Source organism: Glossina fuscipes, unplaced genomic scaffold (assembly GCF_014805625.2).
Source record: "Glossina fuscipes isolate IAEA_lab_2018 unplaced genomic scaffold, Yale_Gfus_2 28, whole genome shotgun sequence".
Taxonomy (NCBI): Eukaryota; Metazoa; Arthropoda; class Insecta; order Diptera; family Glossinidae; genus Glossina; species Glossina fuscipes.
The window spans coordinates 5,117,766-5,138,920 of NW_023998423.1; the positions used below are offsets into that span (position 1 = coordinate 5,117,766).

A 21,155-nucleotide genomic window follows, 5' to 3' on the forward strand; every position below is an offset into this window, starting at 1 on the left:
CAGCAATTTTTCTCAGTAAATACGTTTTTGAAGTGAAAAAATGAGCAAAATACATGCAAGCACCTAATATTTATACGAAATTTTATTTTAATCCATTCCGATGAGAATCGTAAGTTAAGTAAGCACAGGCAGCGTTATTTTTGGCAATCGCTAAACATATTTTATGTTCTGCTTATGAGCTGAAAGAGAATACCGTTTACACTAATAATCAAAATATTCGAAATTTTAATACTTAGTGAGGTGCTATCATTATTTCTCAAGAATTTTTATTAAGTAGATTTTAAGTAGATAGATACCAAAAAATTGACATATTGTTATCTACATTCCTTGAAGAACTAAAGCACCAAGTTTGCCCAGACTATATGATTGGGTGATTGTCCTGAGCAAAGTTCACATTCTTTCTTGTCTCCTTTTTTTATGTGTGTTAAAGGATATAAAAACACTATTATATATATAATTTCTCTCACCATGAATATCTCCTTCTCGTATAAAGGAAAGAGCAGCAAAGTGAATTTACTTAAATATTTTTATGGGGGGAAATATTTTTGCCGCAAGACGAACAACTTAAGTATGAGAAAATAGAGCCAAAGTGAAAATCTGACTATTTATTTATTGACACTTATCTAACCTCGAAGCCATTAAGGCCTGTAATAACAGATGGTAATGTCTACTGTGGGTTCGATAATAAAGTAAAATAATGCAAAAAGCTCTTAAACAATCTAAAGGCGAAGAAAAGAAAATTGAAGGTAAAGAGAGCAAAAACAAAAAAAAAGTAAATAAAAAGGACATAAGACAAGAAGGTAACTAGACAAGTATGCAAGGAAATAACACAATCGCACCTACATCCCAACACTAAGTAACCAGTTTATCTCATTATTAGCGGCGAAGGTTAACAGCCTCCGTTCCTAAATGAGAGAAGAGCATCTAAGTTAAATTAGGGAATTACAAGCTGTTATAACTCTTACCTGAATGGATTCGGTCAAAGAGCACCTAACTCGACGAAAAAACATTAGGTTACTACGAATTGACCTGACCTACTAAAAGAAAAAAGAGTTTAAAGAGCTTTTCCGTCTTCTAGTAGGAGATAGGATAAGATAGCAGATGTTAAGGAGAAGTCTAACTTTAAAGAAATTAACTAAAAAACAATCTAGAAACCGTAGAACATAACCTAAGCAAGGAGAATGCATAACTATCTATAGAATTTCACATATATTCCCCCAGGTTTAAAGTACAATCTTCTAGGGCATAAATTATAAGTGGCATAATTAAAGCTTTGACAACTCTTAACTTGATTGGATTGAGCATAGAGACATTGAAGGAATTAAACTTTCTATGTAAAGAGTTCACCCACAACACAACTTATTGTCAATAATCACTTTCAGGCATTTCAAGTTCAGATTTAGATTCGGGGGTCAACACTTTCTCGCAAATGTTTTACCTCAAGCTCATTCGCAGTCACCCAGCGGGAAATGCAGTTCAAATCGTAGTCAATGTTAGCTTGATACTCTTCAAAATTATCAACACATTTGACAAATAAAAATTGCAAATCATCAGCAAATCCGTAGGCCTTACACGAAGCTAGGTTAAACATATTTGAAAGAAATCATTCACATACAGGAGTAAAGAGCAAAGAGCCAATGATTGAGCTCTGAGGCACAGCAGTGCATGCCTTTAAGGGTGCAGATTTCATACCACCCATAGTTATAAATTCTACACGATCCGAGAAGTAGGATTCTATGGGAGTCTATCAGATCAACAGCTGACTTCGAAAAATCAAAGCTCCGCACGAGTTTGTGAATCAAAAGCGGCGAGATATGCTTATCATTTACTGTACGACGTCGCATTGAAGCCGCAACAGTTAGTCAGTAATAGAGAAGTAGTGCTACAACTCTTCTTAAAAACTATGCTGAGACTCAGAGAGTAGGGAAATATTGTCAAGGTCGTTGATAATTTGTTTCTTAATTATAAGTTGAAACACCTTCGAGAGAATAAGCAAGATAGACATTTGTCTGAGATTCGAGGGATCAAGTCACTTGCCAGTTTTCCTGATAGGAATAATACGAGTCGATTTCCAAGCCGAGAGAAACTTTGATTTACTAAGAATTATTAGTTCTCATATATTTGCTATATATGGTGCCTAAGCCTTATGTACGCTATGCGTTACCATTTGGTTTCTTGCGACGTTAGATCTACATATCGACAATTGAGTACAATTCTCTCTCTCTCTCTCTCTCTCTCTCTCTCTCTCTCTCTCTCTCTTATCAAGAATATACTTTTTCTGGGATCTTTGCTATACATTTCTATAGAGGAAATAAAAAAAAATTAATATGTGATGTGATGGATGTAAAGTGATGTGTTGGTTGCTGCTATACTATGTATTGAGCATGAGTAGTGCAACTATAATCAATTATGCAACTAAGATTAAGAAACTAAAATAATTGTTAATAGGTTAAGAAAATTGCAACCTTTTAATATGTGGTTCCGTTCCGGAAATAATAACAATACGTCGCATACTCCCACGCCAGAAGTAGACGTAGTAGATAGTGCAGTTAATACGTTAGCGACAGATTTACAACATATAAACGCAAGTGGGCCAGCGTCAAAATTTGAAAAATTCCGTCGTTCCAGCCTTAGGCATAGAAACCTAACGGGGCAGACACCTAAATCAACGCGTAAAAGGATGAAAAGTCCCCATTTAGTATTACAATCACAATCAAGCTGCTCATCGCTGAAAGAAACTGACGAAATGAATAATGCAGAAGAAAAGCTTATACAAGTGGATTCTTCAAAGCCGCAAACAACACCACATGTTTCAAGATCAAATAAAAATTCAGCTAAAGCAAGGGAAACGATGCCAAACTCTTATCCACAACATAAAGGCTTAGATGGAAAAGTCTCATTGAAAATTTTGAAAAATTCAAACCCAGCAAGAACCAGCAATGAATTCCCGAAAAGTGCTTACAACGTTTCTAATAACGCCAGCGCGGTAAATGAAAGAAAAAGCTGTAAACCTTTAATACGAGGTAGCACTGCTATTAAAACACAATCACTAAGCGAAAGTGATGGGAACGACAACGATGAGGACGAACACGATGACCTGGATTCTGATACTTCAGAAGATGATGACGACAAAGATGGGAAGACTAGTGCTTGTAATTCGCAAAATAATTCTTCTCATAGTGTCAAAGAAAAAATTTTACTCGTCGATCCTAAATACCGCAATAATCGCGTAGAGAAGAGCTCTTCTAAAACTAAAATCGATATGGATAAGAGGGAAAGTGTCAAGCGGTCACGAAGTAATCGTAAAATTAGTACGATAACGGTTGACCATTTCGACAAGGCAAAGCCACAAAATTATTCTGGCAAAGATACTAAGGCGAAGGTGAAGGCAAAAAAAAGTTCACGAACGGGTTCAAATCTTAATTTGCAGACTTTGGTAAAATTTGTTCTAAGTAATCGAAAATTTCTGAACACCGATGAGTTTGCTTTAATACGTCAAAGATCTATTTCGGAAGCGGCTTCGTCGGTTATGCAAGTGGCAGCCACTTGTAAACCGATGCCAATTGCCCTCAAATATCCCCAAGATAGCATGGTAGCTCAGACACCTAAGGACCATGATCCCGAAGCCGAGCGAAACGTTGTTTTGGTTAAGAAACAAACCATTAAAAGTTCGTTTGATGATAACATCAACTTTAAGGACAATAAGGACAATAATAATTCCGATTCGGCTAAGCCACCCATCAGTAAGGAGAAGAAGAAGAACACTTTTCAAAACAGTACTCGTAGATTAAGTATTGGAAAAACTCATCGACATAGTTCGGATAGCAGTAAGAGCAGCGGCAATTATGACGATGAGGCGTTCTATTCGTGCGATGAAGTCGATGAACAAAAACTAAACAACAATGAGGATTTAGCTTCAGTTACCGAAGAAAAGAATAAAAAGGCATCTACGCCGTCATTGACATCCCGAATGGCGGCAAAAATTAACGAAACAACTACTAATTATAGAAATCGTAAAGCTGCTAATAAAGCCGCTAAAAATCGCAAATCATTTGGCGGTTCAGCAAGTGTTGTAGATTCACCCGCTCGACCACCATACTACAAGCAATTAAGCTTTGGTGAGATTTAAAAAACAAAAACTAAAAAAAAAACTAAATAAATTTTCTTTTGAAATTTATTTCCCTTTTGTCTCCTTTCGAGTTCGAATCAGCCCTTTAACATGAATATCTCCCCATATCTTTTCAGAACGGTTACACTCTACTTCCATACAACGGCAGCCTTCAGACCGAAGACCAGACGGAGTTAATCTCTCGATACGATCGAATAGCAATACGTCTGGTCACCTTAATGCAAGTGATTTGCAAAGCTCGTTTCATGGGGCCGATGCAAGTATGGGTGCAACAGCGGTTGCTGGTATTGGAGGCGGTGTTTCCAATGCACTCTCTTGTAGCATTGGTCCTGACGGTATGGCCATCCCTTCAATTACCTCGAATTTATCGATGGGGTCAACAAGTGGTACTACGAGTGGCGGCATTTCTCCTGCCGGTGTAATCGGAGCACTAAATGATTTAAATGCGCAGGACGCAGTTGAATCTAATAATGCCCGACGTGAACGGTACGCATGATTAAAACAAATAAAATGTGTGTGTGTGTGTTAAATAAATGTATTATTAAATTGTTACTCCATTTTCAGTTTACACCAACAACATCAACAAAACAAAAGTGCTCCAGTTTCAGTTAATCGTTCGGAATCATATAAAGAACGCTTATCCCATAAACGCAATCGAAGTCAACGCAAAACGTCCGATCCAAGCTTAACATCGCGGCAAAAGTAAGTAATTGAGAACATTTTTAACATACTTTTACCAATCGATAATCTATGCAATTTAACGGTCCGATGCGAAAGAGCATTTCACGCTTAAAAATGACGCTTCGGTATATTAGGTGTAATATGATGGTCAATGACTGTTGTTCAGTATTTTCTCAGTTGCCTTTAAATGCTTGGGATGAAATCGTCTTCAAGTCACACAACAACATGTAGTTGCTATGTCCTTCTTTTAATTTTTCCTAAAATTCTATAGATTAATTTTTTTTTTTTCGCAGAATTGACTTTTCCCGTTCTCTCCGTTAGGGTACGATATTGAAAAGATTTCGAAAAAATACAACCAGCTGTTGTTTTTAAATGCTTGTAACGAACGCGGCTGCTGACAGAAAAATCAATTCCTTATCTAACTCCATCGGGTAATAATAATGATAACAAGTAGCAAAATTATATCAAGCTATAGCCGTGCGTTTTATACCTCCCGCCTGTAAAAAAAAAAAAAATAGAAACGAAATTTTAATACCTTATAACAATGCTGGATGGACATGACCGATTATGTTCAGTTTCTATCTGTTTTACACCCCAAAAGGCAGAGATGTTTCTAGTTTATATTTGACAGTAAGTTTCTTATGACGGGTTTCGCCTGCAAAGTTCTTGCCCAATTTAAAAGCGATGTCGTAAGTTCTGGGAGACTGCTTGCTTAACAAGGATATTTACGTAGACATGTCGAAATCGATTCAGAATTTGATATTGATTGATGATGCTTGTACTCTACGGTTTGTCTGAGGTTTACTTCTTGATGAAGCTGGAACCCTTTGACAAAATGAATTTGAGCTCATCTTTTGATGACGGGCGAGCAAGCAAACAGGGCAAAAGGGCGTTATATCTGAAATTGGCTCTATTTGCTAAGCTGTCAGTTAGATATCTTCTTAAAACGATTTCTTCAAAGTTCAATTTACACAACTGTTCAGATTCAGATCAAAAAATTACGAATAAAGTTCACCTTTGCAAAAAAAAAAAATTAAAGTTTATGAAGTAAGTGAAATTATAGTCAATTATATAGACAACTTTTCTTTTGCATAGAAAATAAAAGATTTTATTCGCGAACGAAAGTGTGCGGCAAAGAAATAAAAAAAAAAGCAAGCCGATAGCCGGCCTTAGATGATAGTGTTCTAAGATGTTAGTCTTAAGATTGATTTCTGGGGTTAAATTGCTAGTAATAATAATAATAAGAAGAAGAAATAATAAGCCAAGAACAATTATTAGAAATGATCAAATATGGTTTCGTAACTGGGATTTGTCCGATTGCTGTTGGAGGTCTCGTTAAATCAACCAATAGCGCTTTAACGGATGACTATACACTTGGGAAGTAGTTAGTAGCCAGTTCTATGTTAGTTTTGTGAATGTTAGTGGTGCGAGACGCACGGACTTACCTCAACGGGGCTTTACTGTAAGTTGTTGTTTTTTTTCCCGTCTACACTTCTAATTCGCAATACTAGGTTTAGCAAAAATCAAGAATTATTAACTGCCTATAGGTAGGCTGAGCAATTCTCATAGGATACTCTTTTAAAATTCTTTTGGATTAATTGGGTAAGATACATAAATATTTGCACGACAATTATTCTTGCAACGTAATATTTAAGGCTGGCACGAGAACGTTTTTCTGCTTTTGACTGAAGATCCAATAAATAGCAAAGAAATAATCATAATAAATATATAAATAAAAAAAAAAATGTAAATATTAATAATATCCATATCTATCCATCAGTTAAGGTATGTAGGGAGTTGGGGATTGCAGGGACACCGCCAATTATTACGCCAAACGATTCGGATTGATTCTCTAAATCGATATAAACCTGTTTGTCTTTCTGTCTGTTCGATGCCTATCATAATTTTCACAATATTTCAGTTGTACTAGGTATACTGAGTTGCTTCGGACCAAAGAGGAACCTTTTTTTAAAATGAATTAATTAGATGAAGGAATTTTGATGATCACTTCTTATAAGAGATTAACTTTTGAGAAAGTCATTATATGAAAAAAGTAAATTAAGGGAAAATATGAGGAAAATATGAGGAAAATTTGGATTTGGGAGTTGGACAACTTCTGCAATCCGCTTTCCTACAAAAATTTCTGTCGGCAAAAATAAGATTTTTTATGGCGACAAGTTTCAAATGTTCTTTCCTATAATAAGTTGTTGTATTCTACTATGGGAAGGGGCTCCAAATAGAGATTTGACCTATGCAAAGATGGGATTACATGGATTTAATTTCTATAGATACTTTTCCGTACAAGAGTTCTTATGGAGAGTAAGCGTAACGTGAAGAATAGAAAATTGTTAGCATAAGACACGTAGGTAATCATACGCCCCGACTGGTTATAAAGCTTTAATATGATTTAGTAACGAAATATATTTTTCCGCCATATTTAGTTTTAATGTTTTTTTTTTTTTTTTTTTATTATCATTTATTACATATCCACTGTTTTATTATCGTTTGAATATATTTTCCACTCACATCGCGTCATATAATTATGTTGCTTGTTTGTTTAGACTTTTCATTTACTCCGTTCTTAACGTTGTTAGCTAATGTTGTTTCAATTTATCTGCTGTTTGCTCTCTTCACAGAAAAGCAGAGAGCAATGTTCTTCCCTCCATCAAGCTAACGGTAGCCATAATCAGTTTACTCGCTTCATATGCATAGTAAACACACACATTTAACATTTCAATTTTCTTCCGTTAAAATTGTCGATATAATCGATTTGTGGGCATATAAAGAAAATACGTGCAACAGATGATCAATGATATAATTTTCTTACGCTAATTGTTTAAAGCGTAATATATAGTGTCGTAGTGTTTTTAAAGCTTTTAAATTTTTTTTTACATTTTTTTAACTGGAAACCGGAAAGATAACCTTTTCTTCTCGGAAAATTCCTAATGATTCTAATTTGTTGGGTTTAAGTGGTGGTGAAATGTTTTTTTTATATAGATGTCAGAGGAGACTTAAAGATAAAAAAAAAGAAAAGCCTAAAATATTAAAACTAATTAAAAAATTTATTAATATTGGAAATTTTATCAAAAATATCTACGAAATACTTTTATAATAATTTTGAAGAAATAAAAAAAATATATATATAAAAATTTTCTTCATAAAATTCTAATAAGAAATTAAAAAAAGTGTTACAAGCTGTTTGTTTATAGAGGATATTTAATTAAAAAAAAAGACGCAGCTGAAAACGTCTTGCAATTCATAAAACTTAAGTATACCTGCATCTGCATACGTGTTTTGTAGCGGAATTTTTTTCCATTTAGTTTACTTGCAAAACAAAGTTAGTTTTAGAAAATTCTTGAAAAATTTTTGCGCATCGCTTAGTAACTCCACAGGCCGATATGAACGGTGCTGTGGAATTTGTGTATCTTGATTTCCAGCCCGCGATTATAACAACAAATAAGTATTAAAAGACATCTTGGAAGATAGTTTCGATTAAGCAAGAAATGAATAACTAAATCAAATTAGATAAAAATTATATTCGGCCTGGTCCGGAGTACTTTCGATTCGACTTATTTTAATTTTATTTATTTACCTATGTATTTCGTAAAAAAAGTCAATTCCTTACATAGTTACACAGTTTAAATATTTATACATTTTGAGGTTTGTTTTTTTTTTAATAAAGCAACCGCTTTCTTTGCAAAGTGTTGTAAGTCCATTTCAAAGATGGAGAAATTAATACTTTTGATGACCTGGAATGGACGTCTAATTTGCTAACTTAGTGCTATATCTTTGCGGAAAGTAGTCTTCCATCACTTTCAAAACAGTTGTATTTGTAATTTCATTAGTTACTTTATTAGGTCGAGTCATAAGTAACTTGCGTTTTCTTTATCAGACACTTATTTTTATCACGTATTCGCCACTATTATGTATGACTTTCTCCCATCATCCTGGCAGTTTATCAATTCCTTCCATGTAAAATGTGGTGGGTTTGGATTGGAAGAAATTTCCGACAGCCTGACTGACTTGTTCTTCAGAATTGGACGATTTTCCATTCAAAAAGTTTTGTAAGGAACAGAAAAGGTGATAGGCTGTGGGGGCCGAAGGCCCAGGAAGCAAGATGGGCTTGGTAAAACAGACTGTCCAAACTCAAGAATTTTTTCACAGGACACTTTCACAGAGTTCCTCTTGCAGTCGTTGCAGCTGCTGGACTTATCTAACAGTTGATTGTGAGGTATTCAACCTTTTTACAATACCTCTTGTTGATTGGTGTGGACTTTTTTCTCCAATACTGACTTTGAAAGGCTTTCGTCATAGTCCGAAAGACTCGTATCTCCAGAATGGAATTTTACAAACCAATTTCTAACTGCCCGATCAGTTATCCATTCTTCACTGTACACGCTGTATATTTTTTAACAGTCGAATGTAACATGCAGCACATAAAATAGTTGACGGCAGTCTAATGGAGTCCTCATCTATGTAGTGAAAACAAAAATTTGTTTGTTTCGGTCACTTACAGCGGATGAATATGAACAATAGGTTCTACTTACTCGCACCGGAAGCTATTTATGACTCGACTTAATATATTGATAAAATGATGAAAATTTTCAAGATTTTCTTCTTGTTTTTTTGTTCTTGAGCTGTTTACAGATAAAAAGCTCATAGCAAATTAAATTCATTGCTATAATTAACTAACTTTCTGTCAAAGGTAAACTTACATTGCCTTTAGAAAACACGTCTCAAATACATTCCGAAAATAAAAAGAATAAATATCATATTGAAAACATGATAAAAAAAAACCTAAAGGAATAATGGACACAGAAATTAACATGCCTAGTAGAACGTAGCTAAAAGGTAACATGGTTAACTTAGGAATTAACTTTCCTACTAGAACATAGGTGAACGGTAATAAGGTTAACATAGAAATAAATATGCGTAGTAGAGCATAGCTAAAAGATAATATGGTTAACTTGGGAATGAACTTGTTAACAGAGAATAGTCAAAGAGCTCGGTCCGGTAATCATAGAAAGAAAATTTCTCAGTTTAGAAGCATTTATGATGAACATAATACACATAAAATATATTAGTTACCGTTGTAAACATATCTTGTCATGTATTCTATTTTCTAATTTTCATCGGTTGAGTTATATTTGTGTAGCTGACAAATCAAACGTTTGGAATTTCATGAAAAAACATGTTTTCTGTTGCGGATTGTTTCAAATATTTTCGTTTTAATCAATTATTATCATATATCTGTTATCTGTTTTATTCTTTCAATTCTGCTCAAGTAAAATACTTTTTTTTTTTTTGCATTTTTTTTTCGAATCAAGAATTTCGAAAATTCCATTTGATTTATCTTGCGCAACGAACACTTCTTTTATACTCTTACAATTTTCTCTTAAGATATTTATAATCACCAGATGTTGTTTTGCCATAGCAAAACAATATTCGAACCGTATATACGCATAATTACTTAAGTATCATATAAAGTGTACTTGACCATGAGATAGTTTTCCTATGGTACAACCGTTAAGGCAGTCACTTCTAACTGTAAAAAAAGCAAACCTGCTTATTCGAATGGTAAAATCAAGAATCCATTTCGAAAAAGAGAACAACTCAACACAGTCGTTAACAAAAGCAGCATAAATTCCTAGCGAAAGTCAAGAAATCCTTTGTCTGTACAAGGATCACACTCGATCTAAGTAGCCGTCAAAAAATTTAAAAAAAATCAATCATTTCGCTTCCATCACTTTTGACTTGCGTCGCTTCTTAGTTAGCAGTAAAATCAATATAAAGAAAATTGTTTTTTTTGTTCTTTGAATTCAAAATAACGGTGCAGAGGTATCCAAAAGTAGTGATTTTTTTTTACAAGTCGTTTTCAATAACTCATCCATTTCGCCGGCTATGCTTCAACCTACAGAGATTAACTCATTTATTGAACTTACATTAAAAATACACCAAGACCTGTTGCCGAAATATTCATTTCTTAAGAACGGCCTTCACTATATAAATTGAGGAACTGAGTGACCTGGCCTCCTACTGACTATTAAATTATTTTTTTCCTTTTTTCCATTTCCCTATTGTGTTGACAACGAAACATTATCAAAGGTATACGAGAGTTAAAAGCATTCTGTTATTCTAGTGATTATAACCATCGAAAATTGGCGTTAAAGCGATTTGCGCAAATGAAGTTCGAGAATAAATTTGAATGGTTTAGAAAGATCTACGATGCTTTTTTGAAAGGAAAGTTTGAGACAAGTGTAAGGCACTACAAATATAGTACCTAAAAATCTGCATCAACTACCGTTTCGGTTAGGGTAAGGTCCAGAGTCAATTTCTTTTTCTCCGTCTGCTTACTTTTTTTTCTTAAAAAAAGTTGAAAGAATACATCATGAAATCGGCATACCGTAGATTTACACATCAACTTTGACTGTGGACACTATTTAAATCGAACAACAAATTAGTAAAAAAAGGGGAAATCTGAAAGCATATTCCGATCAACGTCTTTACAGAGGTATAAATATTACTGTGAATACTTATCAGGGACATTTAAATAATTGAAAATTTCAATTGTAAAACATTCAGTTGATTTCTTTTTGTGGGGGATTTATGTAATCCTTGACCTCTCTCTCTCTCTCTACCCAGTTAAAGTCATAATGCAAAACGTATCAAGGTCTGGTAATAGCAATTTCATAAAGGAAAAAAACATATATTTTTTTTTTAGTGTTCGTAAGTTATATGAAATTATAAAAAAATTTCATCATTCATTTGGAATGAAAATTTAATAAATATCGCAGTTGCTGCTTGTATTTATTCTGAAAAACTTCTGTTTCAAAGGTTCATTAACTTTTTTCAGATGAATGCAACACCCAGAAGCACTTAAGGCAGACCCACGTTTCATTAAGCCGATCCAATCAGAATCGCTTTCTGAATCTAAACTTGTCTGTCCTTCTGTCCTATAGGCCGTAATTTGTAAGATATTCTCAAAGATGAACGTTGTTGAAATTGGTTCAGATCGGATAATGTTTTCGACCAATTTTCATATAACCTCTTATTTAGAAAAGTCGGTAATTAACTGTATTAAGCAAGGAGGTGGGTCGTGGCCCACTATAAAGTTCTTACTTTTTTTTAATATTAAGAAAAATTTTAATTTCTTTTATATACACTTAAGTATGAGCGTGATATCAATACGTCAGTATCTTGTTGTCAATGTATACATGCACTTACTGCTTGCCGCTGCATACGCCATAGCACAGTTAACACGTTCTTTGTTACTGGTTGCTAGGATAGTGATTAGAGAACTCTTTCCAAATGGAATTTAACGTCAACGGCAGGCAATTGAATTTCACTGTGTATTCAATTAAAGTGATTGCTAGCAATAATTTTCAATGAGGACATGCTTGGGCAGCGAACAACGAAACAAAAATAAAATGAATAAGAAATGTTTAGATGAATTTTGAATACTCTTCACCTGATAAGTTGTGAGCAAAAATGATAAATCGCTGTATAATGTACCATGTAGGATGAGATATTATTTCAGTACGGGATCCATTCCATTTAATCCATGACGATAGCTATTCAAACCTTTAACTTTGCAAGTCCTTGAACCATTGAACAGGTCTTAAGCACTCTAAGGCTTATGAAATTTAAATCGAAAATCGAAGCCAGCCTACTCATCAATATTTTTATTCTATGCATTTTTGCAACCGCATAAAAAATGATTAGAAATAAGCGATAAAAAGTTAAATATTTGCGTTAATCAAAAATATTCTCACCTTATCGATGTTTATTTCCTCTTGCTTGTTACAAACGAAACAGTAGTCATGTATATGCTTATACTTTATTGATAGTAAATAAAAAGTTTTATAAAGTATACTTTAAGGTGTGGCTGCAAAAACGCTACTAATGCTTACAGTCAGTTACATTTAAAAAGAGAAAAGAAAGTATTGCGGAACCAGCAAGTGTAGAAAGGATATAATTGTTGAAATATTTTTCATAATTGATATATAAAATGTTCATAACTAAAACTAAAAATAGTTAAGGAAAGTTTTTAATTAAATGAGCCGTTATATATATTTGAAAATGCTTTTACTATATATGCCGTCAAACAGATTCGTTTCATGTTCTCAACACTATACACTAGTTAAACTTTACTGCGTACTTCATATTCCTTTTAGCTTCCTAAATTCACTTTTAAACCACTTTCACAAGTGGCAAATTAAAAACATTATATTTAACACTAGATTAACCGATGTGTTCTGTATCCATATATATATACATATATATATATATATAATTTATGCATGAAATGAAACAATATAAAGACTGATCACAATTGAAAATTTAAAAAAAATACGTTTTTCGCAGATTTTTATACCCTACCGCACTTGTGGTACAAGGTATATTAAGTTAATTCGGACGCATGTGACATGCAGAAGGGTATAAGATGGGCCCATCATTTGTTATACCGATCGATTCAGAATCATAATTTGAATGGATCTAAGCCTGTCTGTCCGTCTGATGTCTGTCCATGCAAAATTTATGTTCAAACTATAGGTTGCAATTTTTGAGATATTTCGATGAAATTTGATACTGTGTCTTGTTATGACCCATGGGCGAACGCTATTGAAAATGGTTCAGATCAGACCACTTTTTCAATCACTCCCCATATAACGCCCTATTCCGAAAAGTCGTTATATGGAAAAAAGTTGCAATTTTCAGAATTTCTCGGCAAAAGTGACTAAACGGTTTGGACCGGCTGAGACAATTTTTGAACCCCACTTAGAGAAGGAAAACTGGAGTTCATACGAAAAAAAGGTATTATTTTTGAATGCCTCGTGACGAAAATTGTATCATAATAGCAATTTAACAGAAAAACATCAACTGTACCATCTCGGTCTATTTTTTGGATCCCAACCTAATAAGGATTTTCACGAAAATTGATTGTTGGTAGAGTAAAAAAAAAATTTTAATATGTGGTGATGAAAATTCACCCATAATAGTAATTTCGTACAAAAATTATGTTAGACAATGTGGTGTAGATTGTTTAATGGTTGGCCTTGCCCGACTATAATGTTCTTACTTCTTCTTCTATTCGGCAAACCGACAACCGAAAATTTGCTGAGATGTGTAAAAAAGATGTTCTTAGTTGTTTTATTACGGTTAGCACAGGATGCCTTGCTTCAATTTCTTCCGCCCGATACTTGGACTTGACAATTCAACTGTTTTGATGCCGAATTTGATCTCGAATTTATCTGCTTTATTCGGCATGTGTTGAGTAAAAGAACACCTGACTTTAGCTGTGAGCAATTGCTCATCCACAGTTATGTTCGTTTCAGGTTTATAACAAACCCGACTGTTTTCAATAAATTTTTCCTACACTTTGTTACTTAATGGCTCAACTGGCCTTGGGTTCGTTTAAATAAGCGTAGCATTTATGGATGTTTGGCACTAAGGTGTGGAAAGAGCAAGCAATTAGTACTTGTGTAAATTTCATAATATTATATAAAAATCAATATGTGTTTTTTTAAAAAATTATTTTAGATTTTCCAAAATCAAATTAAATTCGGACTCATTCGAGTGTTGATTAGTAGTTGTCTATGAAAGTTGATTCTACTTAAACGGATGTTATTGCGTAAGAAGGAAGTGTAAAGACGACACGAAAGCAACATATATGAACAAAGCAGTTTATAAATATTTTTTTTTCCAAATATTTTTCTATGATCCTACAATTTAACTCTTGTCAACGATTTTTTTGAAAATTTCACAACTAAGACTTTTTCCTTAGCTGAAATTATATTGAAATAAATTTATATATAATTTATATACAATTATACGCAATTATATCCATATGTACATTCAAGTAGAACTTCCGCTACTGTTAATATTAATTTTTTGCTTCTCAAAAGTGGAACACCTTACGAACGCCTGCAGATAATGGTTCCTTCCTCAATTTGAATTTAATTGCAAATCAGTTTTGAAAAACAAGTGTTTAGCTTTAGATCAAATTATTTAAATATGGACGTCACCTCTATTGCGCAAAAAGTTAAGAAATATTTTTTACCGGTTAATGGAAAGCAAGCGTTTGATTTTTGGGACGTTGTGGCATCATTTCACCTCCCGATGGCAGTTTGAATATGGAATTTAACTAACATCCCTTTCCTTCTTTCGTTTTTGGCTCCTTTGATCTAAATCATTTTTAAACAATCCATTTTTCTAAAGCATACATAGCACAACCAAAAAAAAGAGAAAAACAGGTAAGAACATTATAGTCGGGCAAGCCTGCCATTCAATACCCTTACACTACATTGTCTAGAACAATTCTTATTCAATACTTATTCAATTCTTACAAAAGACAAAAATTATATCTTGTAAAGGCATATTTTACATGTTCGTATTTCTGGGGAAGCAGGCCCAAAACGCAACCTAATGTAGTACAAGGTCAATCCTTACATAGGGCAGAATCCAAAAATATGTGTAAATGGTCCAAATTTTGTAGAGCTCGTTTTTGTATGAAATTACTATTATAGTCCAATTTTCATCACCATATATTAACGCTTAGACTTTTCTGCTCTACAAAGGATTAATTTTTATTAAAATCGTTGTTAGGGTAGGATCCAAGAAATAGGCCGAAATAGTGCAATTAATTTTTTTATGTTAAATTACTATTATGATACAATTTTCAGTACGAGGCATTGAAAATTATACCATTTTGTCGTATGAACTTCCGTTTTCGCTATATGAAAGGGGCTTCAAATATTGCTCCACCCTGTCCAAAGTTTAGAATGCCGAAATGTTACTACCCAGTCACTTTACCAAGAAATTGTAAAAATTACAATTTTTTTTCATATAACGACTTTTAAGAACAGGTCGTTATATGGGGAGCGGTCATTTTCAATAGTGTTCGTCTTTGGGTCATAACACGCCACTGTCTCAAATTTCATCGAAATATCTCAAAAATTGCGGTCTGCAGCTTGAACACAAATTTACGTGGATTGGCACCAGACAGACAAACAGGCTTAGATCAGTTCAGATTATGATTCTGAATCGATTGATGTAATAAAAGTTGGATCTGTCTTAAGCACTTCTGCGTGTTACTTACGTACGCACTTAATATTCCCTATACCATCACTGGGATAGGGAATAAAAAGACAAAAATTTAGTATTAAAATTGCAAGCTCATGCTATATTATAGCTTCCAAGAATGAAAACGAGATTCTAACATTTTCATAATCACTTGGAACAACCAAGCCATACATTTGATACCTCACATATTCCATTACAATGTTTCTATAACACTTTGAAGCGTTCGTTTGATATCACGTAACGTGGTCATGTTCTTAATTAGAATGGCGAAGACGACTATCAACTCATTTCGCTATCCATCACAGCACTCATGTGGGGTCAAAAAAAATGTTCAAATTTTGAGAGAATTAGCAGCGGATTGTTAGTCAATCAAGTCCTTTTAAAGACTCACAACGAATAGCCAGTGATTTCCCATAACAGATTATCAAGATCGGTTATTCTTTAACGGCACTGCTGCCAGCATTTGGAACAATATTTTTATAATAATCTCTTCGGCTCTTGCAGATGTTTCCATTTTCGGGCCAGACATACACAATCGCCACGCCCTCTTTTTTTTTCTCTTTCATCTACTCGGAACGTGTCTACATGCGATGATTGGCTCATCGTACATTTTAAGTTCGATTCCGGCTAGAAGTTCAAAATGTTTTCATTCCTCAGACCGAAGCCTCCGAAGACTTAGAAGCCTCCTTAAAATATATTCTTTATTAATCTACCTTTACCTATCTTTACCTAATTGACGTATATGATGGAATTTTGGTATAAATTTTTTTTGCTTTCGATTCCTAAAAGCCAATATTGCAAATGTATTGAACATGAATTGAGTGATTTTCGCAATCTTGTCGAACTCAACAATTTACTAATCATTCATTCACGCAGATTGATGTATTTATTCATACCTGTCTATCGTTATTGTATTATACTTGGGGTTATTCAAGTTCTCTAAATTGCGCATTTCAAATTATTATTGTTGCTGTGTGTTGATGATGTTTCCTTTTCATTTTTTTTTTTTCTTTGTTTTCCTTTAAATTTTTTGCAATAATAATAATATGGGCTTGAAATTTCTGAAGCGGGCAAAGGACGGGAATGTTTTAGAATGAAATTTTCCATTTAAAATACATGAAAATCCATGCACATGAAATACACATAGATACTGCAATGGAACACCTTTCATGCCCAAGCGGTGTGGGGAGTGGAAAATGTACAGATATAACATGATATGATGAACACACACACACACACACACACACACACACACACACACACACACATACACACACAAACATGATGTCAATTCATTATATTTCATAAAATTGATTAGTGGGATGTAGGCGAAGAGAATAGCTTTTGCTTTTGCGCCCTAAAATAGGTTATGACGATCATCAGTTTAGCTTTGATGAAAGAAAATGTCGAGTTAAACTAAATGTGTTACTGTGCGCTGAGTTATTCTCACATTCTCAAGTTAAACATTGGTCTGTCGTCTTTGCTAGCATTTAAACGTAACGCAAAACTAAACGGAATAAGCAACAGGTGCTGGTGCTCTATATATGTAAAAACAGATTAAAGACTTTGAGTGAATTAAAAAAAAAAAAAAAAACAAAAAAAAAAAAAGCATATCGAGGAGATTGCGATTTGAAAAAAAAAAAAAAAAAAAAGTTAATAATAATAAAATTAAATGATGTGTTTTATGCGCCACTTAAAGTGTTTTCAAAATTATAATTAGGAAAGGAACAAAAACAAAACAACAAAAAGAAAATCAGGAAAACATTTAAAATATACTATGCGAAATAATGTAATAAAATCTTTTTCTTGTGGGCCGCTGTTCTAAACATTTGCTTTTTACAGCAACAAATCTTCTCGGCATCTAAAGCATCTGAAACATTCATAACTGTGTTGACGTCGTTACATTCTACGTGCATGCATACTTGTTCTGCATCAGTTATTTAAAAAAAAAAAAAAAAATTTGAACAATTTTTTCTTTTTTTTTTTTTTTGTTTTCTATAAAAATGAAAAGCAAAATACGTTATACACGTAGTAAAAGTTTTAGAGAAATACTAGGCTACAGTCATGACAAGTAAGTCTTTTTGAAAAACAAAAAAACAAAAAAATACATTTAAATATATATATATATATATATATATATACATTTTTTTTTTGTGTTTAACACTTTTACGTTGTAAATTGAAAATTCTGTTAGTAAATGGCAAAATATTATCTTGCTTTGAACACAGAAAAAAAAAACACAAAGAGAGACATATGTTTGCCTAAATCAATTTAAAAATGGCTTTTAAAAAGCAACTAACAAGATGTGCTAAAATAAATAAATAAATAAATAAAAAAAAACAAATGCCAATTTTTATAATTTTTATAATTTGTTTTTGTTTTGTAATCCTTTAAAGTGATGATCAAGCTGATTTGGGTCTGTCAAATTCCAATTTCACGGCAAGTTCTAATTCTAGTCTTTCGTCGGGTGAGGGCTCAGAAAGCCCGTCCAATTCGATGGAACAGATGGGTGGGGCCGGAGCAACGGCAATAGCCGCTAATATTTCCGCTCACCATCATCAATCTCAACCAAGTTGTCAAGAATCGTTTCACGGCAGCACGAGCGGTGGTTTAGTGAATTTAAGCTTTTGGGGTAATACAAGTGCCTTGGCCGGCCTACCTCAACGCCAATGGCATTTCGATAGCGATGAAGATGATGACCTTAACGAAGCCGATTGGAGTTCGAATGTAGCCGCAGAAACATTAGGCACTTTAACAGATGGCGAAAAGAAACGTCAAGAAATCATAAATGGTAACGGAAGCATATAATTTCTTCTTGAAATTGAAGTCTTTTTTTTCACGTCCATAACAAACATATTCTAGAAATTTACCAAACGGAACGCAGTCATGTGCGCACACTTAAATTATTGGAACGTTTATTTTTCCATCCGCTGCTTGAGAGCGGACTACTCTCTCAAGAACATTTACTATTGCTATTTCCGTCTTCGTTGGTGTCGCTACGCGACTTGCATGGAACATTTGAGCAAAAACTTAAGCAACGTCGCCTCGATCATAATTATGTGGTGAAAAATGCTGGCGATTTATTGGCCGGTATGTTTGACGGGAAATCGGGCGAAGAGTTGCGGGAGTATGCAGCTCAGTTTTGTGCACGTCAACAAATCGCCTTGGAAGCACTTAAAGAGAAGCGCCGTAAAGATGAACAATTACAGAAATTATTATCAAAAGCGGAAGCTCATAAAGCCTGTCGACGTTTGCAATTGAAAGACTTGCTGCCGACTGTTTTACAGCGTCTTACCAAATATCCATTGTTATTTGAAAATCTGTATAAGGTTACGCTACGAGTAGTACCCGAAGATACCTCAGAGGCTGAAGCCATACAGAAAGCTTTAGAGTCGTCGAGAAAAATTTTAGTTGATGTCAATCAGGCGGTTAAGACAGCTGAAGATGCTCACAAGTAAGTGCTAAACCTAAACTAATAACCTAGAACCTAAACGTAACGAACCTAATTGAGCAAACATTTCAGATTGCAAAATATTCAGCGTAAATTAGATAAATCAACATTTGATAAGGATGAGTTCAAGGTAAGTTGCGAATTTTACGCCCATTTATTTGCATTTAAAAGATTTTGTTATTTTATTATTGTTCATATAATATATACTTTTCATTTGTATAGAATTTGGATTTAACACAATACCGTTTAATACACGATGGCAGTTTAACAATGAAGAAGAATCCCAGCATACAATTACACGGTTTATTATTTGAAAATATGATTGTATTACTTACCAAACAGGTCAGTCCTCCTCTATCAGTCACTTTTTTAAAATTGCAATAATAATAATAATAATAATACATTTTGCTTGTGCGCCTGCCTTTTGACATAACATCCTCTATAGGACGATAAATATTCATTGAAATATTTGAATGCAACGCGTAACATGGAAGTTAATAATAAGCCAGTCAGTCCCATTATGAGTATCGATTCGGAGACTTTGGTTAGACAGGAAGCCGCCGATAAAAATTCATTCTTTTTAATTAAAACGAAAACTTCACAAATGCTTGAATTGAGAGCGCCTAGCAGTTCGGAGTGCAAAACGTAAGTTAAACTAACTCGAAAATATCTCTTTGCTTTTTGCCCTTAACAATCAAATATTTTAAATACCTTATTAAAACTAAAGTTATTATTATTAATGAAGATGAAATTTTGAGGAGAAAATTAAGATAGAACCTAGAAGCTACTCTTTCGTATATCATAACCGTGATATGAAGCTATATAATTGAAAATGAGCCACAACTTTATAATAATAATTTTTATTGCAAATGATGCGATTGATCGCCGAGTGCCAAGATAATTAAGAAGAAGAAGAAGAAGAAGAAATTGAGACTTGCAATATTTAATCGATATTGCTATCAAAATTGGTGCAAATATTTTCTAGTGCCATTTAAAAAGTTAATGAGAAAGCAGTGCAGCTAGATAGTAACACGTACAAAGTGCTTTTTTTATTCTTATTGGTTTGAAGAACACTGTATCCAAGGCTTCTCTTAAGTCAGATATTATTTTTTATACCTACCACTGTAAGATTGATGTATACTCTTTCTGTTTTTTTACCATAAGATATGTAACGTCAAAAAGCAAGCTTGAAAGAGTATATATATATATATATATTTGATCAACGCGGAATCCCAAGTTGATTTGGCTATGTCCGTCCGTCTGTGTGATGTGTGTTGCACTCTCCTGCCCGCAAAAATGAAGTTATCGACTTCAAATTGGATAGAAACATTGAAAGTCTTTGCATGAAGGTTGGCCTTGAAAATTGGCCTAATCTGCAGTAGCAGAAGCGCGTACTGGATCGTAAACTGAACGCATCTCCGTTTTTATTAAAGAAAACTTTTAGATTTTTACTCGTTACTCGGAAATTATATTTCCACATCTACTTTACGAAGCCCTCTATACCTCTCGTGCAAAAATGGAAAGCATAACCCTTGGCGACAACAAGTTGCAAACGATTAAACATTGTTTTTTTCACTTTGTTGAGAGAATTTTTAAAAGTATTTTTTGTATTCCGCAAATGAAAACTTATTATCTGCCTAAAAATGGGTTCATTTTCCATCAGCGATTATTAGGAAATCGATAATTCGTTAATTAGCGAAATTAGCTTATAGAAGTATCCAACATTGTCAAAAAACTTGTATTTCTTTACGAGAGAGAGAGAGAGACTTAGATTTCTCTTTTATAATGCCTTTATGCCAAATTTTGAAGTCG

General features: G+C 33.7%; 1 protein-coding gene across 6 annotated transcripts in view; it reads left to right on the plus strand.

The window, feature by feature from the left end:
* Positions 1 to 21,155, plus strand: part of LOC119636122 — a 127,163-nt gene that overhangs the window by 80,112 nt on the left and 25,896 nt on the right. For all 6 annotated transcript variants that reach the window (XR_005247124.1, XM_038031267.1, XM_038031269.1 and 3 more), the window contains 7 exons: positions 4,246 to 4,615; positions 4,694 to 4,831; positions 18,289 to 18,683; positions 18,755 to 19,346; positions 19,416 to 19,473; positions 19,566 to 19,685; positions 19,789 to 19,988. Coding sequence is in view for 5 of the 6 variants with exons in the window: in XM_038031267.1 (XP_037887195.1) it covers positions 4,246 to 4,615; positions 4,694 to 4,831; positions 18,289 to 18,683; positions 18,755 to 19,346; positions 19,416 to 19,473; positions 19,566 to 19,685; positions 19,789 to 19,988 (1,873 nt within the window). In the remaining variant the exon portion in view is untranslated. The remainder of the gene's footprint in view (positions 1 to 4,245; positions 4,616 to 4,693; positions 4,832 to 18,288; positions 18,684 to 18,754; positions 19,347 to 19,415; positions 19,474 to 19,565; positions 19,686 to 19,788; positions 19,989 to 21,155) is intronic.